This window comes from Rhinopithecus bieti, unplaced genomic scaffold (assembly GCF_001698545.2).
Source record: "Rhinopithecus bieti isolate Rb0 unplaced genomic scaffold, ASM169854v2 scaffold_41913, whole genome shotgun sequence".
Classification (NCBI taxonomy): Eukaryota; Metazoa; Chordata; class Mammalia; order Primates; family Cercopithecidae; genus Rhinopithecus; species Rhinopithecus bieti.
Window position 1 is genome coordinate 4160426 of NW_016818964.1, and position 27798 is coordinate 4188223.

At 51.0% G+C, this 27798-nt stretch overlaps 1 protein-coding gene across 7 annotated transcripts in view; it reads right to left on the reverse strand.

Moving 5' to 3' along the window:
• The window catches only part of SYNE3 (spectrin repeat containing nuclear envelope family member 3), a 94045-nt gene that overhangs the window by 53002 nt on the left and 13245 nt on the right, over positions 1-27798 (reverse strand). For 3 of the 7 annotated variants that reach the window (XM_017857959.1, XM_017857952.1, XM_017857958.1), the window contains exons 2-3: positions 8962-9095; positions 3402-3559 (exon numbers count right to left, since the gene is read on the reverse strand). In XM_017857959.1, the coding sequence (XP_017713448.1) occupies positions 3402-3545 (144 nt within the window). In that variant the 5' untranslated portion in view covers positions 3546-3559; positions 8962-9095. Of the gene's footprint in view, positions 1-3401; positions 3560-8961; positions 9100-19635; positions 19651-27798 lie in introns of those variants that run through there. The other 4 variants (XM_017857954.1, XM_017857955.1, XM_017857956.1 and 1 more) reach the window with 3 other exon arrangements.

Consider the following 27798-nt stretch of genomic DNA (forward strand, 5'->3'; position numbering starts at 1 on the left):
GGATGTAAGGAAACACCTTGGAGAGAAGAATCAGGAGACCAGGAAAGTGGAGGAATGGGGTTAATCAGGGTTTTCCCTCAGCCCAGCCAAGACCAGGTGACCCCCAGCTGAGCATTACGCTGGGTGCTAGGGTCCTGGATGAACAAGCTGGCAGGAAAGAGGGCTGCAGATAAGAGCGTAGATGACTGCACAAAGGGTCAGAAGAGACCGCAAAGTTTGTATGAGAGCTCAAGGAGGGATGGGAGAAATCCAGGAAGGCTTTGTGGAGAAGGTGGCATTGGCATCAAGCCTGCAGGTCTCTAATTAAAGACAACTGGAGAAGGATATTTGAGCAAAGGTAGGGAAGTAAGATATATTGAAGGTTGAGTGCACTGGGAAGCCAAGCTTTGGGAAACACCAGGATGCTCCTGACCAAGAGGGTGGCCCAGAAGCTGGTGAGGAAGCTGCCTGGCTCAGGCCAGGACCCAGACACAGGACAAGGGAGCCTGAGATCGTGCCACTGCACTCCAGCCTGGGCAATAGAGCGAGACTCCATCTCAATAAACAAATAAAGAACTACCTATGCTGGACCTGGGAGTGTGGCTGGAAGCTCCTAAGACCTGCTCCTGGAGGCTCTGGGGATGGTCAGGGACAGTTGGTACACTGTGTATCCCAGCTTCTAAAACCACAAGAAACAATCGACTCCATTTAGCCAGCTCTGCCAGCATACCCTGCACTGTGCATACAAGCATGTTTATAAGTGATTCTCCTTAATCCTCCCTCCTTCCTGCAAGGCAGCAGTTATCACTCTCCCTGGAAGCAAGCTGAAGCTCAGAGAGCTCTGGGAAACCCTCCTGAGGTGTCACAGCCACGGCAGATTTTGGAGCCCAGGCCTGCAGGCCCAGTAGCCAAGCTCTCAACCCAGGAGTGATGGGTTCTCCAATCACACCTTACAGAAAGCTCCCATCCCATGAGGATTCTGGAGTTTCCCTTAACCCCCTGGGAACACAAGGGCTGAGGGGGTTCGTTCCTGCTCTACAGATGGGAACATGAGGTCCCGGGAAGGCATGGGACATCCTCCCAGCTGCAGGCTATTAAGGGTCAGAACTGGATCAGAGTCCATGTCCTCGTCCCTGCAGCAAACAGGCACTGGAGACAAGCCTAACAGAGTTGGTGGAGGAAGCACAAGGGAGACCCCAGAACCTGGGGGCAGGTCCCATGGGTAGGTCCAGAGGCACTAGCTGCCCCCTCTTACCAGCTGGCAATAGGAAAATGTTTTCTTTTTTATTGTGAAATTGGTTTTGAAAATGGCAAAACACACAATAAATGAAGCATGCTGGAGCCCCGTGGGAGGAGACAGTGGCAGAAGGCTCAGGTCATGACTCCTCTCTGCCTGGACGCCCACCCCCTCGGGGCCCACAGAAGTGCTGCCTCTGGCTTCCAGGGCCCGTCCACCCTGCCTGCCAATGTGTCTTCATAAGGACCACCCTTGACTTTGCTTAAACCAGAACCACCACCTGCGGGGAAAGACCTGCCAGCAAAGGGCAGAAAATTTGAAATGCTAAGCACCCTAACACAGTGGCTGTGATGCTCATAGACAGGGAAGGTCAGGAGCTGGGGCTGAGAAAGGGGGAAACTGGTCAGGAAAGATGCATGGACAGGAGGGTTTCATTTCTTGTGCACACGCAGACCCAAACAAAAGAGCATTCCTAACAGAGGCAACACGTGAACAAAGGCTTGGCGATGGGACGTCTAGGAGGTCTTCGGCCAATCAAAGGAGGGCCTGAGCTTGTGAGGTGTCACAGTGGCTGGAGCTCAGGCCGGTGTGAGCTTGGGAGGGGTGACAGTGGCTGGAGCTCAGGCCGGTGTGAGCTTGGGAGGGGTGACAGTGGCTGGAGCTAAGGCCGGTGTGAGCTTGGGAGGGGTGACAGTGGCTGGAGCTAGCAGAGCAGTGCAGATAGTGGGGGACTTCTGATGCCAGGTGACGTTTGTTTTTTCTTTGGTGGACAGTGAGAGCCATGGAAGGTTTTAGAGGAAGAAAATAACATCATGGGACCCACGTTAGGGGTGTGCCTTATACATGCTTGTGCAGTCGCCCTGGTTGTTTGCATATGTGTCTCCATTGGGCTGGGAACCCTCCAGAGCAGGGTGGGCCTCACCCACCTGCACAGCCCCAGCCCCAGCACAGGGATGGCGGAAAGCAGGGGGTATTCCACTCTTGGGTGATCTGTGAGGGAGCTTCCCAAAACAGAAGGCGAAGGGAGCACAGCAGAGAGCTTGAACGTGAGTGACAGGGCTCTCCAGGCACAGGAAACGGTGTGAGGAGACTCCATTTCCCTAGTTGCAAAAGGCAGACAATGGCCCCTGCGTCTGGATGTGGTGGTGACACTGAAATCAAACATTGACTCAGAAAGGTGATGAGGATTCTTAATTCCCACTGTCCACTTCCAGCAAGGGCATGAGATATATGCAATACGACGCGCAGTGTGCAGAATCGAGAAGACAACACACGCAAAGGAAACACACAAGGAACCAGCTGTGGGGTCACCACTGCTTCCAGCCTGGCTGGGTGACTGGTTTGCTGTAGGAGAAGGCAGCACCCCCCAACTACGAGCAACCATTGTTGGGTGATAAATTAGAATTATGGAATATCTAAATGGATGTGACCCCAGAGGTGTGTAAGTCAACTGCTCCATTTACAGATGGGAAAACTGAAGCCCAGAGTGGGACAGAGACTTGACCAAGGTCACACAGCAGTCTAGCATCAGCAAGGAGATTATAACTCCAGCTGCTGACTCTTAGCTCAGTATTCTTCCCTCTTGTCCCCAGGCTGTGGGCAACCCACCCTCAGAGAGGGGCACCACGATGCCAGGCCAGGCACTGGGCACCAGCACTTAGTGCTACATGGACTTGTGCCAGGTGGGGTGGGTAAAGCCAGACTCCGGTTCTGGAGAAGCTCAGGAAGTCACTTCTAGCTGGGCAGAGCCCCTTCCCCGCTCCTCTGGGGGAAGACCTTGGCCAACCCAGATCTGGCAGGGACCCCAACCAGGCAGAAGCAGAGAAGGGGTGGGAAGCCCCCCAACAAGGGCTGGGGGACCCACCTGGCTGCACAGGTTCCCCTTGCAGGGACAGCAGGGTGAGAGGACAGGCTCTAGTTCCTTATCATCAGATAAGGTTCCAAGGACTAGCAATAATGGTATCACCTGGAACTTGCCAAAAGCAAAGTCTTGGGCTTCACTTCTACAGACCGGATCAGAGTCTGCACTTAAACAAAATCTCCAGGAGATCTGTGTGCACATCAGAGTTTGAGAAACACTGGTCTAGTCCACCCTTGCCTTTAACAGATAGGAAACTTGAGGTCTGAGGGCGGGACAGGACGGGGCCAAGACCACAGGGCCATCTGAGGTCACGCCTCTGCATACCTCTGTCTCCCACAGCCTGGCCTCCAGGGCCGCGAGGGGCCCCTGTGTGTTGTCATTGACCTGCAGCTGATCCTGCACAGCCTTCATCCACGCCTGGGCATCCTCCACGCTCCTGTCAAAGTCCTCCTGGGGCTGCTGAGTCATGGCACCTGCAGGGGCTTAAGAAAGGGCCACAGATCAGGTCAACAGGCAGGAATGTAGGGGGCTGTGGAGAGGACTCCGGCAGGACACCTGGGACAGGTCCACTCCCACCACCAACCCTCCCCTGGCGCTCCCAGTTGGGCAATACGGCCAGAGGTGGGTGCGTTTGTCAGGACTGGAATTAGGCAGGGAAGGAAAACAGGTCTGGCCTCTGGGAGAAGCAGTCCAGGGCTCTAGCCTGGCAAAACTGCTTTGTCTTCGGCCTCCCAGGTTCCCTGCTTCCTGTTCTCCCAGCTTGGGGCCCAGAGGCAATTCTCGTCTGTCTATTCAGACTGCACGCTCTCCAAAAGAGGACCTCAAAACCTGCAGTCTGAAATGTCTGGACCCATAATGGTCTTGATTTGAATAGCTCAAAGAGGCCTCAACCTAAGGAACACAGTTCTGGGCATGGGCCAAGCCGACACCAGCCCTGAGCTCTCCCTGAGATGAACCTCTCAGGCTGGGGATGGCCATGTTAGGTGTATGCCCCACCGCTCCACCAACCTGGGTCCATGGGCAGGTGCTGCTAAAGTTACCCACTGAGCCGCTCCCCTCTGATGTCCGCACAGTACTCCTCGCAACCACTGAAAACGAACTTAACGCTTGAGGTGCAACCTGCTTGCTATGCTGGCCCAGGTAACACCTGCTGCTGGCATAGGTCACCCACCAGAGACCGCTTTTGCTGGACTGTCCATTTGACTTCCCCTGGGCTATGGCTGCAAAGTCTCAGATTTTCTCCTGTGACTTTCTTGAAATCCCAGTAAGTCTAGGCAAAACTCTTCCGTATTCCAGTTCTAGTCTGAGTATAGCAACCATGTAACTGCTTTGAACTAAAGTTATTTGTATCTGCATTTTATTTAAAGGGACTTTATCTCATTTATCCTCCAATCTCCCACAATACCTTATAGAGAGTAAGGCCGATGTTGTTAAATGAGCCCAGAATGGGTATAAAGTTTAACACATCAAAAAACTCAACACGGCATTATTTAAAATGGCAAAATAAAACCGGAAACAACTCACATGCCCAATTATAGGGGATTGCTTAAGTAAGTTATGGTATACTTGCACTTTAGAATATTATGCAACCAGCAAAAAGGAGGCTTAAAATGAATTCGTGAATGGGAATTTGTAGGATATAATGGCAATACCAAAAAAGAGACAAAATTTTATATTAGCTGAACAACCAGTAAAAGAAAACAAAACATTAACAAAAATTACACTCATAGAAAAAGGCCGGGACTGGGCATGGTGGCTCATGCCTATAATTCTAGAACTTTGGGAGGCTTAGGCAGGAGGATCACTTGAGCTCAGGAGTTCAAGAAAAAGGCTGAGACGTCTTGCCATTAAACGGTCTATGTGATCAAGCTGGGGCTGTGTGCAGTGGCCTTAGCCCCTTCCAGGCCTGGCTTTTAAGCACATCCCATGGGACCCTCAGGCCTCTTTCTCCCTGGCACAGTGACCTTGAAGGCCACTTGGTTGAGATGGGTAGGACCACTGTTGAAAGTTTTTTTTTTCCTTATTTTTTTCTATTAAGCACTTAGAATTTACATTACAATTTTATTACATTGCAGTAAAATCATCACGATTAAAATAAAATTGTCTTCACTCATCAGTTAGTATGTATCTACTGGGAAGTTGGGCACCCTCCCCAGGCCCTGCACGGGGCCAGAGGAAGCTTCAGGGGAGAATCCACGAGAGAGAAGGAGAAAATGGAAGAGGCCATCAGACGCGTGCTGGGCCAAAGGACGCGGGCTGGCCAGGGGAGGCAGGTGACGTAGCGGGCTGTGCTCTGGAAACCCGTCCTGTGATTCTCCCAACGAGTTGCTTTCCCTTCAGGCCTGTTTCGATTTTTTTGTAACAACTGAATATGTTCCCTGTGGCCACTCCCTGCCTTTGAATGCTTTACTTGAAAAGCACATTGGATGTGCAAGCATTTAAATGTATTTGTTTTGGCTCTAATTTCTCGGCTAGTGTGACTTGACTGGCTTCCAAAACTCAGCTTTTATTTTATTAAGCAAAGAATGGGAGGGACAGAGAAGAGTCCCGCTGAGTCTCAGATGATGGGACAGTGGGGAAGCGTGGCTCTAATCATCAATGGGCAGCGAGGCTTTAGAGCATCCCTTCTTGTTGGCAACGCCCGTGGCCTCTGAGGCTCAGTGGTTGGTGTCCGGAGGGTATGGAAGATGAAAACCCAGGGACACAGTGGGGTTGAGCAGGCGGGGGTGCCTCAAACCAACCAAACTGTGGGCTGGGCGAGGCTGCAGGCAGCGTTCAGGAGACCTGAGCCTCCTCTTGGCCAATTCTGCCTATTTTGCTTCAGTTCAGTGAAACATAGGACTTAAGCACATGCTAAGAGCCAGACTTGATGCTACGACCATAGCATCAAATAAGCAGACAGCAGACACTATACTACTCTGAAGAAGCTCTCAGAGGAGCTTCTTTACCACCTCATGTGGTATTAGGGACAGTTGAACAGTCTCTGAGGGACCTCTGAGGTTGTAGGTTGAGAGGGTCGATGTTACTGTGACCTCTGCATGCCAAGTTCTGGGGACTAGCTTCTGCCCTGGAACTATCAGACTGCTCTTGGTCCTCCCTTTCTCTGCCGGTTAGACTGCTCCTCAGCCAGCCTAGAGCACTGCTGCCTGTGTCACCACTCCCTCTAAGGCAGGCTGAGGTAAGCCAGCCTCCCACAACCATTGCACAGCCGCTGGTCACCCCCTGAACCCCTTGCAAGGAAGAATGGTCTAGGGGACACTGTCTATTGGCAGAGGTATACTCTTCCTGTAAAGGGTCAGGTAGAAAACATTTTTAGCTGTCTCGGGCCACATACAGTCTTTGTTGCATTGTCTTCCTTGTTTTTACAACCCTTTGAAAATGTCAGACCCTTTCTTAGCTCACTGGCTAGACAAAAACACACCACAAGGGCACTTGGCCTATAGGCTGTTGTGAGCCAGCCCCTCCCTCACTGGTCCAAGGCTACAACCAGAAACTGAGGAAAGCCCAGCAGGCAGCAAAGCTCGCTGGCTAAGTGACCCCACAGGCACGTGTCTGGGAAAGAGCCAGCCATGAGGCCAGAAGGATCTAGGATTGGTCCCAGTGGTCAAGACCCCATGACTCACTAGCTGTGTGGCATCTGGCTGGTCACTTAACCTCTCTGGATGTCCATATTCTCATCTGGAAAATGGGGATAACACCTAGATTTAATTAATTTAAAAACCCATCCAGGTATAGTGGCTCACGCCTGTAATCCCAGCACTTTGGGAGGCTGATATGGGAGGATCACTTGAGCCCAAGACCAGCCCAAGCAGCATAGTGAGACCTTGTCCCTACCAAAAAAAAAAAAAAAAAATTAGCCAGGTGGGAGGATCACTTGAGTCTGGAAGGTCCAGGCAGCATTGAGCTATGCTGGTACCATTGCACCCTAGCCTAGGTGACAGAGAGAGATTCTGTCTCTAAAATAAATAAATAAATAAATAAAATAAAATAAAAAATTGTCCAGAGCCTGGAGCACACACCATGCTTGGAAATAGTTCCTTTTTACCAAACGCACAGGTGTTGGGTGGAGGGTTTTCCTTCCTTGGGAACCTGCATCCGGACAGCAGCTGTCTCACCAGCTCAAGGTTGGGGGAGCATAGGAACTGGGTTACCGGCTGATAGACTAATGAATCAGTGCACTAAGTGGCTGCTGAGTGCAGGTGCTGAGGATGTGGAGACAGACCAAGTGTGGCTCTGGCTTGGTGAGACTCCATGTCCAGTGTAGTAGGGGTGGACGGCAGGGATGGACATGCAGTAAGGCAGCTACAGTGAGGCCAGCACGAGCTTTGAGACAGGAGGTCAGAGGCCACGGGACCTCAAAGGAGTGGTTGTCACCTGGCTTGAGGAAGGTGGCTGGGAGGCACTGCCTGCTGAGGGCACTGGAGCTGGCAAGGGTTAGGCATTGGAGAGGGCAGATGGGAGACAGCTCCAGGCCAGGGTGGGTGGAGGAGGGAAGCGCTCTGCACTTCAGAGGGAGGCTGACACTGGGGTCACTGCAGAGATGGCAGATACACACGGCCAAGGACAATGAGAAAAGGTTGCAGGAGTGAGCAGAGCCAGCATGCCTCTCTGGGAGGGGAGAACTTTCATCTCTGGACTGGTTAAATGGAGACAGCATTAAAAAAAAAAAAAAAGAAAAGAAAAGGCACTGTGCATTTGCCAAACAATATTGCAAAATAACTGTGCTCGGGGGTAAAAAGAAGAAAAAAAAGTAGTTTCTGTTTCCAAGCCCTGTCTGGGGACATCCCTCGGGTGTGGCTGCAGGCAGCGGGAGAGTGGGGCTCTAGGCACGTCTCTGAGTCCCCACTGAGTCAGTGAGAGGGCTGGCCATGAGGGTGCTGACCTTTTCTAGGTCATGCTGGCACTGATGTATGGAGGAGACAGAAAGGAAACAGCCTTGGGTTTGGGTTTCAGCGTCCATGTGGTTATCACAAATGACAGCGGAAGAGAAGTGATTTTTTTTTTTCATGATGGAAAGCCCCGAGCTAGGGCAGATGATAAGGCAGGCTTGAGACTCAGCACATGCTCAGAACACAGAACCTGGGTCAAAAGCCATGGGCCTGGAAGACCAGCCAGTCCCCCAGAGGTGGATAAGGCCTGTGGGCACAGCTGGAGACACAGTCTCCCCAGGAATGGACGGCAAGGATGCACTTTGGGAGAGGACAGGAAGCTTCCAGAATCTGAGCTCCAGGCTTTAGCCATCTTCTCAAAATGGGACACCTTAATCTGAGTCATAAAGAAAGCTCAGAGCGCTTTGAAGAAGCTGAAATGACATAAGGAAGCATGTGGTTGACTCGGAGATACTGGCAAATGTGATGCAGACTGAAAAAAAAAAAAAGGCCAGCCATGGAAGAGAAGGTGCTAACACTCATGAAATAATGACAGGCCCACACCATGTGAGGCCCTTGTCCATTTGGGCCTCCTGCATCCCGGTCTGAAAGGCAGCCCCAGCCCACCTCAGGAGCAGCAGAGAGGGGAGCAGCAGGGCTGGTCTCAGGTGAGCTCTGTGGCCCATTAGCTGGCGGCCTAGGCAGAGCCTCCTCCCCACCCCGCCCCCAGGCACAGCAGGGGCATCTGCCTCTGAGAATGCTGTGGGGCTGACTGGGGCAGGTGTGGGAGCACCTGGTCGGTAATAGGTGCCCGGAGCGGTAATAGGTGCCCAGGGCACAGGAGCGGCTGTTACCTTCCAAGATCCTGGATAAGAATGTGCAGACTGCAGTCACTGGCCCAGGGCATGGAGGCGCTTGCAGTAACACTGAGATTTAAACCTTGTTCTATTGGATTCTGAAGCCCTAGATTCTCACTAGACCATATTGACTCCAAAACAAAGTTGAACTTCACCTACCATGGGGGCATCCGACAGAACTGCCCCTGCGAGGAAATCAACCCCGTGTGAGTCAAGGTCCAATCAGCAGAGCAAAGCCCCTCCGAGTCCAGCTACGAACCAGGAGGGTGTAATGAGGAGGAGGAGCTGAGAAGCTGCAAGGAGACAAAGGGAAACCCAGAGATCAGCCCCTAGGCTGGAGACACAAGGCGGGGAGGCGATGTTAGATGTTACTAGACCCATGTTGTGGGCCGCTGAGCAGCAGGAACTAGAGCCCCAAAGGAGATACATCTGCTGCAGGAGACGCCACCCGGGGTGGAGAGGCTGTCAGAGAAGAGGCTGTCAGAGAAACCCCCAGCCGACTGCTTACCTCTGGTCCTGCCAGAAGCCAGTATAGGGGAGCTGGGAAAATGCAGCCTGCAGGGGTCAGCTCTCCTGTGACCCAGGGCAGAGCAGAGTACAGGGAGAAATAGATGTGTGGGCCCCCAGGCCAGGGCTGCTCCTGTGGTCCATCGGGTAACTGTGAATGTCCATCTGGACATCAGCTCCCTTTGCCCTGATTCTGGGCCTGAAAGCAATTGGCCGAGATGCAATTTGGTCTCTGGGGGACCAGCCTTGCAGGAAGGAAAGATACTGGCACTGAAAAAACGCCTGAGGCAGATCGCCTGCTGGGTCAGCACGTGGATTGCCAACTGGGGCTGAGGGCCCTGTGTCCTGGGGTCGCTGGGCACAGACCTCTCTCCCTCCCTTCTCCTTCCCTGGCTCTCCAAAGCTCAGGGTGCTGGGTGGGGCCCCTACTTGGCTTTGCAATGCCACTGGTAAGGGGCTGATACCCCATGAGGACCAGGTTCTTACCTCTGTCTCAATCCCTCCAAGATCCTAACAGCAGTTTTTAAAATTCTTTGGGGCCAGGCGCGGTGACTCACGCCTGTAATCCCAACACTTTGAGAGGCCAAGACAGGCGAATTATCTGAGGTCGGGAGTTTGAGAAGCCTGGCCAACATGGTGAAACCCCGTCTCTACTAAAAATACAAAAATTAGTCGGGCGTGATAGCATGCGCCTGTAATCCCAGCTACTTGGGAGGCTGAGGCAGGAGAATCACTTGAACCTGGGAGGCAGAGGTTGCAGTAAGAAGAGATTGCGCCACTGCACTCCAGCCTGGGCGACACCAAGACTCCATCTCAAAATTAATTAATTAATTAATTAATTAATTAATATTATCTGGGAATTTGAAAACACTGTAATTCTTCTTGTCATTCAATGATCCAGAGGCTCCAAGAATCCTGCCCGGGACCTAACCCAATCTCCTTAGTGAACACCCCTGAAACATGACACCAAGCCCCTCCCAAGCAAAGAAAGGGGCAACGTCAGTTTCAGGGAGTGACTGTCATGTGGCGGGCATTATTTGTCCCACTTTACAAAGAGGGAAACTGAGACTCGGAGAAGCAAACAGCCTGCTGAAAAGTGATGAACCCGGGTCCATCAATAACAGTAAAAGCCGACATTTACCCGGTGTTCTGCATGTGCCTGACCGTATGATAAAATGTTTGTAGGTATTAACTCACTTATCCTACACAGGCCCAGTGACACATTCATATTATCCCTACTTTACAGCCGAGAAAACAGGTTTAATGACACTAACACCACTGCCCAAAGTCACCGGGACGCTAAGTAGCAGAGGCAAGACTTGAACCAAGGATGACTTGAGTCTAAACTCTTTGCTCTTAAATCCCCCAGTGCCACACAGCTTCCACGGCCCTCCCTGTCCCTCCCAGAACCCCAATGGGAGCTGCTGAGTTCCAGGAAGGTAACTCCAGGGCAGGAATCTATCTTGAGCTGCAGCTCAAGAATCTAGAGTTCAGGACAACCAGCTGAGCCCCCCAGCTGCCAGGCAGCCTCCGTCACACTGTGCCCGCTTACTCCAGCCCTGTGCCAACCCAGCTGCCCACTGACATTCTGCTCTGGAACTTAGAAAGCGTTGGGATTCAGACCCAGGTAAACCCCAGCTCCCATGGCAGGCCCCATTAGCAATTACCGCCTGGTGCCCCTGCTCTGTCAAGCTGGCCAGGGCCGCCCACCACGAGCTGACCCAGAGTTCTGGCATGGGTGTGCTCACTTGCTGTGACTCACTCGCTGTCCTGTGACTCATTCCTGCCCCGCCACACACATTCCCACCCTTATCCTCTCTTTCCCACTGCTCTTATGCTTGGATGGAATTTCAGGCACTGAGTTACAGCTGGTCTTAATCCCAAAGCTTTTTCCAGTGGATTCTGGGAACACAATTTTGTTTATTTATCGCAGAGGAGGTTGCACCAAGAGCACGGACCTTGGCAATCCTCTCCTCTGTGGCACTGGCCGAAGGTGACTCTCAGAACAAAGTGTGTGAAAGGAGGGATAGGAACTCAATGATGGCGCCCATGCATTATCTCATTTAATCTCACAGCAACTCTGCCAGGCAGCTAATCCAAAGTGAGGAGCAATTACTGGGCTTCATTCCATCTTAGAGGTGAGCAGACAGAGGCTTGGCAGGTTAAGGGACTGTACCAAAGCCATGCAGGCCGCAGGGCCACACTGCCCTCTGTCCACCAGCTATGCATGGTTACACAAGAAGTCCCACCTTGGAAGGGGCTGGGAGCCCCACTCTACAATTACAGTCACAAAGGACACTGGCCAGGGACTGCTTTGGAGGCAGGTGGTCCCAAAGCCGTTTTAAGTCAGCCCCGCTGTCACAGACCAGTGGTGCCTGGTAGGGAAAGCCAGCTGCTCTCTGATGCACCTCCTTTTCCAAATACGCCGACCATGGAACCCATTTCCAGTCTCTATTCGATGAATGAAACCCAAGTTCCACAGGCACAGTCTGGAGGACGCCAGGATTTCCACCCAGGAGTGCTGGCCTTAGCAACACACAAATACAGGTGTTTGAGAGGGAGAGAAGACATGAGGGCAGCTAAGAGGGAAATGGGACAGAGCGGAGGGGGCAGAGTGTGTGCAAGATAAAAAGAGGTCTCCAGCTGTGGTAGGGATGAAGGCCAGGCTGCTGCAGAGGTGTGTTCCTAAGGCAGGGTGGGCAGCTCCAAGGGGTGGGGCCTTAGCTCTTGGGACCAGGTGTGATTGTCTCAGGCTCCAGAGACTGTGAAGGGGACGGCTCCCAGCAGGTTCAAGGGGGCTCCCAGGAGCCCTGGCCACAGAGTGACAGGGGCTGCTGGCAGTGTGAGTGGAGCCGGGTCAGAGGGCAGGCAGGCAGGGCACTGGCTGTCTGCTGCAGGTCAGAGAGCACTGGGCAGGGTACCAGGGCACAGGTCCCAGCCTGGCTGGAACATTGAGTGCCATGGGCCACTGGAGTGATATGGACAGGCCAGTTAATGCAGCGGGGTTGGTACTGGTTTTTCACACTGTGAGTGTGACTTACGCATGTATTGTGAAATCAACTCAGGGGTCTTGATCAAAAGTGCTTTGTAAGGAAAGACGACAGAATAGAATGAAAAATACCACAGTGCCTCTCACGGACGAAGGATAAATACTGTTTTGTGAGACTTTTGCTTGTTTGATGGATGCGTTGCATATGTATAAATGTAGAATATATTTCACTGAGAGTTGTGATTTAAACAAAACCAAAATCCTTTGAGGAACGGTGGATTCGCTCAGTGATTCTCACACTGGTGCCTCCCTCAGAGACACCTGGGGGGCTTGTTAAACCACAGATAGCTGGACCCCACCCCCAATTTATAAAAGTGGGGGCTAAGAATTTGCATTTCTAATGAGTATTTAGGTAACGCTGACACTGCTGCTCCAGGACCTCACTTTGAGAACCATGGGCTTGGAGGATGTCTCAGGCTCCAGTAGATGAAAACAGATGATTCTAACCGTGGGCGTGAGTGTGTATTTGGCAAATTCATCCACATGGTGTGGGGGGCAGTTGGGGCTGGGTGCTATTAGGTTTGAGTCCATGTGGGCTAAGACTAGAAATCAGAAAGCAATACAAGTGCAAAGAACCCCTGCCCTTCTTGCCTCAGCTGCATCAGTCACTTCTGTTTCTGAAGAGCAGAATCGGCTTCCTCCTCTTGGAGAAGGACGGAGTGAGGCAGGGCTGCTGGCTCCCTCCCCAAATTCCAAAGGGCTTCACTTCACACAGCTTCCCTGGAGCCACCTTAATCAATAGACCTGAGGCATTCACTTGAGAGTGAAAACGCACACATTCCTCAGATGCCCTGAAGGTAAACTGAGGGAGTTGGCTGCTTCCCGACCAAGGATAGGACTCCCTAAACTACAGGTGCCAGGAGCTCTGCAACTCCACCTTCCGATGGCCACCCCTGCCCCAGAGCCCCTAGACCTCCCAGTAAAGCTGAAATGCTCAGCGATTTTTTCCCCTCTGCCCTCACCAGGCTGTCTCCTCTCCCTCTCCCCTTACACCACTCCCTCTAGGAAACCCAGCATCCCCACAGGCTCAGCTCAGATGGCTCCTCTTCCAGGAAGCCTTCCCTGAATGACTGACCCAGCCATGTCCACTCTTATGCAGATGTCAATCTCAGCCTGGATCCCACTGGACTATAAATATCTGTCCCCTCATCTCTCCTGCTCCCCACTTCACCTCCCCCGTTGAGCTCAGCGCCTGCTCTGAGTCAATAGGAATGAATGCAACTTCTCCCACCTCAACCCTGAGGACCAGCAGAGTCTGATTTGGGACAAGGGTCAGGGGAGGGACAGAGGTGCGGACAGCAGCCTGCACTCAAGTGGTACACTGCACCCCCACCACCCCTTATCAGCTCCATCCGCACCATGCCAGGCAGAAGGGAGAAGGGCTGTGCCCTCTAGAAGCCCTGGGAAAGCAGCCCTTCCCCGACCGCACACCTTGCAGCGGAAACACACTCCCCAGTGCCCATAGATGAAATCCCCAGGACCCTGGCCCCAGAGGACAGCTCCCATATGCTCTGGGGCCAGGCTAATCCCAGGTACTGAGCCAGGCCCCAGGCCCCCATCACCCTCAAGAAGATCTGGCCCAGTGAGGCAGAACCAGCCAGGATGTCTGACCCCTGGTCCCTGCACCTGCCTGTACCTTCCCCAGTGACCCACCCAGCACCCCTGACAGCATGGCACTGACGCCTGTCCCCCAGGCCATCCCCCACCCCTCTCCCAATGTCTTCTTGGCCCTGGGAGTCAGAGGTGCCAGACCTCACCCTCCCCACCAGCGCCTCATGCCTTCTCAGACAGGAGTCTTCCCCACAGAGGGACCCTCCGTGAACCCCCCAGAGCTGCCTGGCCGGCTGGCCCTGCCTTCCCAGACATCTCCCTCTTCCTGGGCCATCTGTACTGCAGCCCAAAGAAGCGGGAACGGCACAATGACCACACACACCTCACCACCGTCCTCCTCGGCCCTAAACCCCAGCAGCCAGTGGACAGACCCTTTTAAAGCAAAATTATGGCTGCACAAGAACACATCCTCAGACTGTACTCTTATCAACACAGACTTGAGAAATGACAGCCTTCTACTGGATGAAAATGTCTTTCCATTGAAAAGGACTGTGCCAAAATATAGGGTTTAAACTTTTTTTGTTTTATTACACACAAATTTTAAACTTCACATAAAACTCATGGTCTCCAGAGAAATCCTCCTGACACCCAAGGTGAGGGATCCCAGCCTGAAGGATAAAGTCAGTGTTCCTCGGACCCTCAAGAACAGTGCCTCCTGCCAGCCCTACAGTCCTAACTAGCCAGGGTGCTCTCTGTGCTGCACGCTGGCTGTACCACACTGCCTGCATTTCTAGAATATCAGAGTCTGGGTGCCACAGCTCCAGTTAATTCTGCCTGGAGAGTCCTTCCCCTACTCCACCCCACCCGCCCCTCTGCACCTGCCTCTAGCTGACTCTTCCCTGTCTCTTTCAGCTCACAGTCACTGCAGGTGCAGGGGAGAAATCTTTTCAGCCTCTGCTCCCCCTGGTAGAAGCGACTTTTCCTTTCTTTGGGTCCCCACGGGGCCCTGTGGCTGTTGCCATTTATGACACGTTTACTAAGCATTTGCCATGATTTTCTCATATTCTCTTATATTCTTTCTTATATTTCTTACACCTTGGAGGTAGGTCCTATTATTGTTCCCATTTCTCAATGAGAAGACCAAGGCTTGGGGAGGCCTGGCAAGGTGAGGGATAGAGTGAGACCCGGAGCCGGCACTTCCACCACGATGTCATGTTTCACTGTCCATGTTGCTGGCACAAACCCCAGGAGCTCCCTAAAGAGGGGTGTGGCAGGTTCATCTTCCTGACTGATTGGCTGGAGATTGGAGCTGACATTATTTTAAACCACCTTCTTGGGGGTATAATTGGTAAACAAGATACTTCATATATTTCAACTGCACAATTTATTAAGTTTTAGCATATACACCTATAAAGCCAACACCCATCTATAAAATGAACATACCCACCTCCCCTGAAAGGTCCCTGTCTGGCTTTGTAATTCCCACCTCCCACCCACACCCTGTGCCAGTCACCACTGATCTGCTGACTGTCATTGTAGATTTGTTTGCATTTCCTAGAGTTTTGTACATAAATGGAATGGGATGACACAGAAAATACAGGCGACCCTTGAACAACACAGATTTGAACTGTGTGGGTCCCCTCATACGCAGACGTCTTCTGCCCCTGACACCCTCGAGACAGCAAGACCAACCCCTCCTCTTCCTCCTCCTCAGCCTACTCAACATCATCAGGATGATAAGGATGAAGAACTTTATGATGACCCACTTCCACTTCATAAACAGTAAATATATTTTCTCTTTCTTATGATTTTCTTAATAACATTTTCTTAACTCTAGCTTACTTTATTATTATTACTAAATTATATTACTATATTATTTAGTATATATTATATTATATTATTTATAGCTATATAATTATATTACTATATTATATTATTTATAGCAGTTAAGTTTTCGGGGATTCAAACGTTAGACTTAAATTTTCAACTGTTGAAGGGGCTAGCCCCTGCACTGTGCAAGGGTCAACTGCACTCTTTTTAGAGAGAGGGGTCCGATTTTTTCACTCAAGATGGCTACTTTGAGATTCATCCATGTTGTTGCCTGTATCAGTGGTTCGTTCTTTTTTGTTGCTGAGTACTATTCCATAGCATTCCTGTGCCACCGATTGTGGATTCATTCACCCACTGATGGACAGTCTCCAACAAAGCTGTGATGAATACCTATGTGTGAACATATGCTTTCATTTCTCTTGTGTAAATACCTAGGAGTGGAATGACTAGATTGCATGCTAGGTGTATGTTTACACTTTGAAGAAACTGCCAAAGGCCAGGTGTGGTGGCTCACACCTGTGATCCCAGCACTCTGGGAGGCCAAGGTCAGAGGATCACTTGAGCCCAGGAGTTTGAGATGAGCCTGGGCAACATATGGAGATCCTGTTTCATAAAAAAGGAGAGGAGAGGAAAGGAGAGGAGAGGAGAGGAGAGGAGAGGAGAGGAGAAACTGTAGAACTGTTTTCCAAAGTGGCTGCACTTCTTTACATACCCAGCAGCCATGTGTGAGCTCCAGTTCCTGCACGGCCTTGCCAACACTGTAAGGTCAGTCTTTTCATCTCAGCCCTTCTGGTAGGTATGCCATGCTGGCTCACTGTGGCTTGCATTTCTCAAGGGTTTTGGCATTTGTGGCGTAGGACAGCCTAGCTGAGCTCCCAGACTCTGTGCTGAGCGCTTCCCAGGGATCTCCTCCTTGAAAGATCCTTGCTGTGCTCAGCACTGGGCCTGCTGGCTGAAGGCTAAGGGGGTGAGCAGCTGAGTGACTGAGTGACAAAGACACATGGCCAACAGGGACCTGCTCCAATTCTCAGGGTGCTACCAGCCAATTCCCTGAATGCAGGCAACTCTCTGAGGACAGAACCAAGCACCATGAACCAACAGCCAAAGCCAGTAAAAGCAGAAGACAAATGGAGTCACCCACAGGTGATGGGGCTCTCTGAGCTCCCCACAGCACATCCACGGGGCCTCTCTCCCATCTCCTGCAGGTCCCAGGCAGATTCCTGTGTAGGACCTGGAATTTCTGAACAACTCGTGCAGCTGCCAGGGGGTCTCCTAGAATAAGGATTGGAAATCAACAACTTTTGAGTTCAGGGACCTGATTCCAGTCCAATTCCTCTGAACTCTGAGCCTGTTGTTCTCATTTGAACATAAACTGCCTCTGGGCACAGCCCTTGCCTACTTTAACCACAACATGTGGCATGGAACAGGTACTGACACACAGTAAGTGCTTACACACATTTGTGAATGGAAAGATACATCTGGAAAATATAAACTACAATACCTACCTCGGTTGGTGCTTAGTAGGTACTCAGAAAGTGTTCTTTTATTTGACTGTTTTTAGAGAGAGGCTCTTGCTATGTTGCCCAGGCTGGTTTCAAACTTCCTGGGCCCAAGATTTCCGCCTCAGCCTCCCAAGTAGCTGGGAGTACAGTCATGAGCCACCAGGCCTGGCTTATTTTGTTATGAAAAGAAAGAAGTGTGGAGCCAGAATGGACATCTCTGTGCCCTCATTAGTCCTGGATTTCACGTGCTGCTGGCTCAGGGGAACTGAGAAAGGCAGGAATCAGAGGCAAGAGTGGGCCTCAGCACAGACTCTGTAACCCCAAAATAAGAGGCTTCCTTCAGGTCACGAGTGGGGGCAGAACAGGCTCTAGAATGGGGTTAGGGGTCATGGTTCCAGTGTGGGCTCCACCACCAACTTGCGCCCAAACCCCAGTTTCCTCAATGGTCAGAGGGGAGCAATAGTGCACACCTGACTTCCACCCGCTCTGAGACGAGTGAGCTTTCAGTTGGAAGGCTGCTGCGAAAGAGAGGGGCACGTCTGATTCACCCTGGGGCTTTTTCTAACAGAATCAGTTAGTGAGGGAAATACACGCTGCTGAGAGACCCTGCCCTATCCCAGTGTAAAGGACTAGCACCGTCATCTCTTGTTCTGGCAACCTAAAGGCTAATTATACCATATTTCCATGTTATAATGCGTAATAGCCATGGGCTATAACCGATTATGGCATGCACAGCAGGCTGGAGTAAATGCTATATTGTTCCAAGCTCTAATTCCAACCTGCAACAGCTGGAGACCTTGGCAGGAGCTAGCTCTGTGCCCAGCTATTTTCTACAGTACTACACAGGGCTTCAGAAGCAAACATCCTATCAGGTAGATGCCATGACCAGCCCTTTATTACAGATAGGAAATAAGGCACAGAGCTGTTAAATAACTTTCCCAAAAGCATGCAGAGCCAAGATTGAACTTCAGGCAGGCCAGCTGCAGAGGCTTCCTGTTACCCTGAACTATACTGAGCTTATAGACAAGTGTCTAGCAAGCCCCTGGTCAGCATGCTGAGGCTGGCTGCAGAGCCAAAGGCGTAAGTCAAGCAAGAGCTGCTGCTGGATGGCAGGTGAAAGAGCTATAAAGAGTTCCCCATGGTGGCCTGACTCCATAGCTCAACCTGACACTCTTCAGATATGGCCCAGAGCAAGTGGTCACCACGGTGGCCAGGTCTGCAGCCCTATCAGCAAGGCCCTGCATTGCCATCCACCTTCTCGCATCTGCAGCTTGTGGCACGCAGTACCAGCCAGCATGCCCTACTCAGCTCTGCATCATCTGTTGATGTGTCTGTCTTCCCATTAGAATGTCCCCCTCAAGGGCAGAGGCTATGTCTCATCCCCTCAGTATCCTCAGGCCTGGGACACAGCTGGCACAGAGGAGGAGGGCAGTGCTGCTTATTCAATAAATACACACAACATCAACATTCTTGGAAAAGCAGGGCTGGCTTTTCTGGGCCAGGTCAGGGTAGGGAGTTGCTGGAACTGCCCCCAGATTTGAGGCTGGCTCTAGATCTCAGGTGGTGGGGTAGGCTCATGGGATGACAGGACATTCCAGTGAGCCAATGAACAATGAAAGGTTCTGTGGAAATCTCCCAGCTAACATGTCACAGTTGGACCTGTTCTTAGGAATCCTGTTATCTAGCTCTGCCGTTTTATAGATGAGGAGACTTACTGAGGGAAATAGACCTGCCCAAGATCTGGCAGCAGCTCAGTGTAGAGTGATGGCCAAGACCTATCTTGTACCTCTGAGAAGGATCCTTCCATTTCTTCAAAATGACTCACAGAGAAAGCAACAATCAACCCTCCTATTTACAGACAGTTAATTTTCAACAAGGGTGCCAAGACAATTCAATGGAAAAGGATAATCTTTCCAACAGTGGTGATGGGGCAACTGGACAGCCACATGAAAAAGAATGAGATGAGACTCTTACATCACACTGTATACTAAAATTAACTCCAAATAGATCAAAGACCTACATGTAAGAGCCAAATCTATAAAACTCTTAAGAAGAAAACATAGGCATCCATCTTCCTGACCTTGGAATAGGCAATGGTTGCTTAGATGTGATAGCAAAGGCAAAATAACAAAATTAAAAAATAGATAAATTAGACATCATCACAATGAAAACTTTTGCACTTCAAAGGCAAAAAAGGTTAAAAAAAAAAAGTGACATCATCAAGAAGGTGAAAAGATGTCCCACAGAATGGAACAAAATTTTTGCAAACCACATACCTGATAAGGGACGTACATCTAGAATGTCCAAAGAACTCTTAAACTCAATAATAAACAGACAACCCAATCATAAAATGGGCCAACGACCTGAATAGACATTTCTTTAAATCATACCTACCTCTAAGAAGGCCAATAAGCACACTGAAAAGCCCAGTGGAGAGCAGATCGAGGGTATTGAACAGCACAGGATTCCAAAGGGTTGTGTGGGTTTTACTCTGTGGGCAATAGGGAGCCAGTGAGGGTTTGTGAGCAAGAGAGTGGCACGGCCTACTCAGTGACAGGACCCACATGCAGTCAGGGCAGCATCTGCTCAATGGTGTGAAAACCACATTGGACCAAGCAGGGCCCTTGCAACAGGGCACCTTAAGTCACATGCTAGGAGATGCCTTGCAAGGCGCCGTTTAACCCTAAGGCATCCTATTTGTTGTAAACCTGCTCTTCAAAACAAAGGCCATGGGGGCCAGGTGCAGTGGCTCATGCCTGTAATCCCAGCACTCTGGGAGGCAGAAGTGTGTGGATCGCCTAAGGTCCGGCGTTTGAGCCAGGCTGGCCAGCATGGTGAAACCCCATCTCTACTAAAACTACAAAAATTGTTGGGTGTGGTGGCAGGCACCTGTAATCCCAGCTACTCAGGAGGCTGAGGCAGGAGAATAGCTTGAACCCGGGAGGCGAAGGTTGCAGTGAGCCGAGATCGTGCCATTGCACTCCAGCCTGGGCAACAGAGCAAGACTCAATAGAAACAGAGAGAGAGAGAGAGAGAGAGAGAGAGAGAGAGAGAGAGAGAGAGAGAGAGAAGCAAGCCATGGGTTCAGATAGAAGGGTCTTTTCTTAAGAACTGATTAAGCTTGCCAATATCTAATGAACTGTGAGAGCAGCCTCCATTCTTTCCAAGAGTGTCTGTGCCCAGTCTGTCCTTACAGTCCCTTTCCCAGCAAAATGCCCAGCCGGGCCCACCTTGGACAATGCTGTTTGACAGTTAAGGAGTCCCCTCCCTGCTGCTACCCTATCTCCTGCTCTGGGCTCATCTGCGACCCTATGATTGTCCTGGTAGGTGTCAAGGTTATCATTGGGTCTTGAGCTTAGGATGCCAAAGGAGACTCCTGTTGGTTGGGTAAAATGTTACCAAATGCTACTCACAACGGCAAGAGTTCCCACGTGTGAGGCCTGCTGCATGCCAGGCACTGGGCAGACACCATGAAGGCCCTCATCAACCTTCAAAGCAGGGGTCATCATGCTGTCTGACAGATGGGGAAACTGAGGCTGGCTCTCCCGCCCAGGTCAGACAGTGACTGAGGCACCAAGTCAGAAGCAACCCCAGGCCTGCGTGGCTCCCGCGCCTGTGCCAGGCTGTAAAATGTCGGCGGAATGAGGAAGTGAATCAGGAAGGCAAGGGAGTAGGGTTGCTTTTCGTCTCAGAACAGGATTTCCCATCTCCCTCCCAACTGACTGACAGACAGACAGGGTGGAGGGTGAGCCCCAGCAGCTCAGGCCGGACCATCCCCTGTGAGCATTCCTGAGCCTGGGACAAGCCCGAGGAGCCAGCCAGGCTTAGGGTTATGGCAGCCGGACCTGCGAAGGCTTCCTCAGTGGGTCTCTCAAGAGTATGGCTTGAAATGAATCAGGCAGAGCAGCTCAACAAGGCAGCGGCCCCAAAACCCAGGGCTCTCCCACCTCTCATTCCACTCAGAGGGGCCGGGAGAAGATGAAGGCCATGCCCTAAAAGGACCCTAAGTGGATGGGCAGAGAGTTGGGTTGTGGTCATCTTGTCTTCTGACCAAGAACCATGCCAGACCCAATTTGTCTCCTTTCCAAAGCTTGGGAGATGCTTAATTCATTTAATAACAATTACTTCAAAGCCTATGCCAGACACTGTGGTCAGTGTTGAAGATCACAGAGACGAACCAAACAGATTAGAGCGTCCTGCCCTGACACAGCTCAGTATGTCTTTCCTCTTCTGGAAAGTGAGTGTTGCATTTGGAGGATTCTCAACACTGTGGACTCCCTCCCCTGCCCGCCTCCACTCCAGTCTCTATAACATGGCATTTCCTAACACGGGATCTTCTGGAATCCACCCATTCATAAATGTCCTGTGGGAAGCCCTGGCTAAATTCACGTTCTAAAATGTCTCCGTGAGCAGGGGATTTTAACCAGCCTCCTCTGACATCATTGGAGTGGGGGTGCCCGGATGGGCCACGAGGGTTCCGTGAAATCTTAGGAAGCTTGTTCTCCTGGTGAGAACGTCTGGGATTCCCTCCTGCTCCCCTAAGGCCCTTTATCTCCCAGAGGACTAAGAACATGCTTGCCACAAGCAATCCACGGTGTCCATCATTACATTCTCGTTGGAAATGGCTCAGAATATTCTATGGAGTGAAGATCACAAACTTTCTTGAACTACCTCCTTTTTCTTGGATAGTTACATTACATTTTTGTTTTCTCCAGGCAACTCAAATATTTGCAGAGTTACCATTTATCTAACAAGTGAGCAAGCTGTGGACTCTTCCGGCCACAAAGCAGAGCTCCTGCCAGGCTCAACCATCCACTCTTGTACTCTTACACCCAAATGGTATTTTTCTGATCCGGAGTCATTATTTTCTTAGGCCTCTGCACTTTCTCTTCAGCATCAGCTGCTGGCCGTCTTTTCAGGGCCATTTTAAACAAAGAAATAAAATTTGTGGTCACTTGGCCCAAGCTGGAAGATCAGGGCCAAGTCAAATCTGGATGGTGTGAGGCTCCAGGGCTGGGCCGAGGTAGGGTCTGGCAGGGCTCACTCCTGGTGAGTCACTGCCCCAGCCCCGTCCCCCTACACAGGGATTCACAAAGACTTGCTTTTCCTGGGACACTTCCTAACAGCTGCTAAGGATTCAAACCTGACTTTGCTGCCAAATAAGCTATGCGGTCTTAGCCTAGTATATTTAACTCCTCTGACTTTGCCTTCTCATCTATAATATGGGGATGGTATTAGCACAAACTTCTCACTGCAGGTCTGAAGACTAAGTGAGTTAATATTGGTAAAGTGCTTAGAAAAATGCTGGCACACAGTAGGTGCTATAGAAGTGCCTCCTAAATAAATAATAAATGTGCAAATGTGACAGTTCTCCTGAGGGGAGAAAAAGAAGATGCAATATAACAGTCCAGCAAGGAAAGTTGGTGACATTCACCCACTCTGCGGCATATTCTGGCCATTTATAATGAGAAATTAATGCCCTAGAATAATGTACGGTCTGCAGAGAAAAAGAGCAGACTGCAAAGCGCCGCACTCTAGGACGAGGGTTGGCAAACTGTTTCTAGACACGGTCAGAGAGCAAGGCTTTTAGGCTTTGCAAGCCATATGGTCTCTGTCACATCTCCTCAAATCTGTCATGGTAGCATGAAAATAGCCACAGATAGCATGTAAATAAATGAGCATGACTGCATTCCAACAAAACTTTATTTACAAAAACAGGTGGCATTTGACCAGCAGGCCACAGTTTGTCGACCCCTCCTGTGCAAATCATTCAAAAACTGTCAAAAAAAGATGAGGAATGAAGCCGGATGCAGTGCCACGTGCCTGTAATCCCAACAACTAGAGAGCCTTAGAAAGACCTCTTGAGCCCAGAATCCAAGGCTGCAGTGAGCTGTGACAGGAGCGCCACTGCACTCCCCTCCAGCCTGGGTGACAGGACAAGATCCCATCTCTTAAAAAAAAAAAGGGAAAAAAGTAGCATCACAGAGCAGTGAAATCATGGGTATGTTTCTAAGATTTCAATTTCCTTAAAGTGGTATTAACAGTTAAAAAAAAAATAGAGGCTTTTAAAGTTACATTTTAATCACAATTAAAAGATTTTTTTTTTTTGAGACGGAGTCTTGTTCTGTCACCCAGGCTGGAGCGTAGTGGCATAATATTGGCTCACTACAACCTCCACCTACCGGGTTCAAGCCATTCTCCTGCCTCAGCCTCCCAAGTAGCTGGGATTCCATTCATTTCGCCAGAAATCTAGGATTACAGGCATGCACCACCATAGCCAGCTAATGTTTATATTTTTAATAAAGACAGGGTTTCGCCATGTTGGCCAGGCTAGTCTTGAACTCTTGACCTCAGGTGATCTGCCTGCCTCAGCCTCCCAAAGTGATGGGATTACAGGTGTGAGCCACTACTCCCGGCCTAGAAATTAAAAGATTTCATTGTTCCACTAGACTTTCAGAAAAAGTTAAGAGCATTAAGTCCAGCATTCACATTACATGAGACAGAAAAGGCACAGACTTTGAAGTATGTATAGAATAGGACTGCATCTGGCTTCTCCATCTACTAGCTGTGTGACTCAGGCAAGTGTATTCACCTCTCTGTTCCTCAGTTTCGTCATTTGTAAAATGAGGATGACAATGGCACCCACAAGCATGCAAAGAGCCTGGCATTGAGTGAGCCTGGTGCACCGTAGGCCCTCAACACAAAGAAGCTACCTCTCAGTGTCCCCCAGGCTGGATCCTGCTGGCCCTGGGTCTATGGCAGCAGGACAAGGCGGACTACAAAGCCTGGCATGCTTTACCTTCCAGCTAAAAACAATACTCTCCACAGTTTTCAGCTTTGGTTTACAAAAACAACACAGAACCATTCGAATCTCACTTTTAATTTAATAACTGGTGCCCCAGCCTGAGAAACGGTAGGGTTCGTTTCAAATGGGAGTTCTTGGCGGGAGTGAATCTCAGAGCTCACTGAACCCTTAGGGAGATCCATGGCCCTGCAGTGCCTGGGCCCTTGACTGGCAGAGCCAAATCCATGCCTGGATCCAGAGGCTCAGGCACGAGGATGCTTCCATTCATTTCCCAGGAAACCTGCCAGTTTTGCAGGAGGCAGTGGGACCAGAGTCCTCTCTTGGCAGAAAGGAGCATCTAAAGGCTCAGGGTCAAAGGCTTTTCTGAATGAACACTTCCTGTGCCTGACAGCCTCCACCCAAGAAAGTCCAAGGTGTTTAACAGGACATTCAAAGTCCTTCTCCATCCATCTCTGCAGCCTCAGCCTCCCCTACTTTCCATCTCCTCTGCTTGTAGCAGGAGCCACCTGTGGCTCCTGTAAGCATCATTTCTCCCCTGGATCTTTGCTCCTGCTGGTCCCTCCGCCCTTCTCTGCCTGGCTACATTCACCCATTGGCTTTGGCATCACCACCTCCAGAAAGTCTTCCAGGATTTTTCATAGTGTAGAGGACTGGGAACTAGCACCTTACTAAGTACCCATGAGGTGTTTGTACACATCAGCTCATTGAGTCCTCCCACCCACCGTTAAACCAGAATGACTGGCTTCTTTTTGTAGATAAAGAAGTTGAGGTTAGATTCAAAGTGGCTAAGTAACCTGCCAAAGGTCACACAGCAAGCAATACCGTAGCAGAGCCCGGGCGGTTTTAAATTGTCTTCATTCTGCTGGGGCTGCAGGATAATGTCCTCTGAGTTACCTAGAAGAGCCCCCTGTATCACTAACTCTTGTCTTTTATTTGAGACGGAGTTTCGCTCTTGTTGCCCAGGCTGAAGTTCAGTGGTGCGATCTCGGCTCACTGCAACCTCCTCCTCCCACGTTCAAGCAATTCTCCCACCTCAGTCTCCCGAATAGCTGGGACTACAGGCACCCGCCACGATGTCCGACTAATTTTTTTATTTTTAGTAGAGACAGGGTTTCACCATGTTGGTCAGGCTGGTCTTGAACTCTTGACCTCAGGTGATCCACCCGTCTTGGCCTCCCAAAGTGCTGAGATTACAGACGTGAGCCACTGCGCCCAGCCTACCTCCTGTCTTATATCTGAGATATTCAGAGAACCCTTGAGACCTTCTCCCCAGAACCTTCACCTCCTTGGAGTCCAAGGTCGATCATTAACAGGCTGTGCAGGTTATAATTAGTACCTGCTTGTTCCTGCCAGAACTTTGAGACGCCAGGTTTACGATGTGCCTGTGAGAAGCCAGGCACCCAGCCTAGGAACTGCCTTTTGTCCCACTGCTCTCTGCGGCTCCCAACCTGCAGGGGCTACCCGCAGGAGTGAGTGACTACCTTGCAGACTCGTACGTGTCCTCTTGAGTCCCCAGACCTCAGCACCAGCGGCCGCCCACAGCCAGGCAGCAGAGAGAAACTGCCCTCTGGGGCTCTGCTTTGGCCCAGCCGGACTCAGTGGGAGGAGGCTGCCTTCCTCCTGGAGCTGGCCTGTGTCCGGGGCTGAGCTCCCCATCAGACCCAGAGAACAATGCCCCACTGTTGTGTGCAGCGCTTGGAAGCTGAGCAACCAACTTCATGATCCCTGTTCATCCTCTCCCTGACAGCCTGAGGGACAGTGGCTGGCCGTTTTAACACCTTTTCCCTTGCAGGACCCTGGATTGTCCCCAGCAGCCCCATAGCAGAGTCACTGACCCTTCCTGCTGCAGCTACAGCTCCAAGGCCACCCACCCAACTGGAAGAGGCGGACGGTCAGCACACGAGCCCCATTCTTTGTACTCCCAGTGGGGGAGGGGGAGTGGTGAAGCGGGAAGGACACACGCTTGCTTCCCACACCAGGCACAAAACCCCATCTGACTTTCTAAAATATTTTCTCTCTCCTCTCAGACAATACTGGCTTTAATGAATTTCTCTAAAGGGACTGACAGTCCACACACTTTGCATGAAAGGCAAAAGCCACTGTGCCCAAGTTGACTATGCCACGACCCAGGGGACAATGCATGCCTTCTGCCTCCATAGAATGGGCACATGTGCTGGGCCTCAGCAATGTCCGCTCCATGGAGCTGGTGACTCCATCCCAGCCTGCAAGCAGCTGGCAGGAGCTCAGGTGACTCATCTTCTCCTTTGTGTTTTCTTCGGAGCACACGTATCCTTCTGATATGTTCTCATTTATTTATTTGCTTGCTTGTTGACTCTAGATCCTTCTAGAATGTGAGTTCCAACAGCACAAAGGCTTTACCAATCTTGTCCATGACTCTCACCCCACTGCTCAGGACTGTGCCTGTCATACAGGAGGCCTCGCAGAGGAGCTGGTGAGTGAGGAAATGAACGGATCTGTGCTCCGTGTGTTCAGCTCCATTCATTCTCTCAAGGCACCTCCATGGGGCATCCAGGCGCCACGTACAGCAGAGGAAACACTAAGCTGGACACCAGCCCTTGAGGAACTCACAGCGCATGTGGGAGAAAGATGCATTCACAAACAGGCCCAATTAGGGAACTGAGTGAGGTTCGGTTCAGAGGGGACACAGCAGGGGCAGGAGAAACTCCACTCAGAGGGAGGGCTGGTCAGGAGCAGTCACAGAAAAGGAGACTCTTGAGCTGAAGGGACAGTGGGGGAGGTGGCCGCAGGAGGGAAGGGCATGGGGGGAAGGAACAAGATGTGCAGAGCAGCAAAGCATGAATTAGCATCTGAGTAGGTTGTCCTCAGCGGGGAAGAAATGAAGGTGGAGAGCCTCAAGCCTCATTCATTCATTCAACAGCATTTACAAAACATGCTGGCCTAGAGTAGGCACGAGTTGGCCCCAAGCACAAGGGCGTTTTCTGCCTTTACAGACTCTTGGGGGAGCACACAGACCCTTGAAGGATAGCACGGGGGCTCCGGGAACACTGCGAAGGGACAATCTAGTCTGAGGGTGCAACAAGGCTCAGGGGAGAGATGATCCCCGCTTTACTCCTTCTACCAATGACTCGACCGCCCAGTGCCACAGTCAGAGTAGCATGACTTTAACCTAGGATGACCAATTTATCCTGAGTTGATGCACACCATCCAGGTTTTAACCTTGAAAGTCCCAAACCCCAGGAAACCTCTTAGTCTTGGGCAAACCAGGGACAGTTGGTCACACTTACTTTCACCTTCATATCCCCTTCCAAGATTCCCAGACTGTCCCCCACTCTACTGACACCCCCCCCCCACCCCCACCTTGCAGCCACTCACAGGGGCTGGGTTCCTGGAGCCTGTGTCCTCAGAACTAGCCAGGTTCACGAGCAGCCTTTCCTCCAGGGTGGAGAGGGAGATTTGCTCTGGGTTATGGACGGGACAGCCACCTACAGCCTGTGTGTCCTGCCTTTGAGGCCCCATCTTCCCCGGCTGGCTCCTAATCACAGTTGCCACAGGCTCTCAGATCCAGTCACTGTCTTCCTTATCTGAGCTTTATCTCCCGAGGCCTCCACAATCCAAGGACAGGCTTCCTCCCCGACCTGTCTTTGTGCATTCAGAAGGAGACCCATTGTGGGTGCCCCGCAAGCAACCACGTGCCAAACTGAACCAACGAGCAACTAATTACGACACCACCATCTCCATTTTGCAGAAGGAAAACCAGCATGGAAAACTGG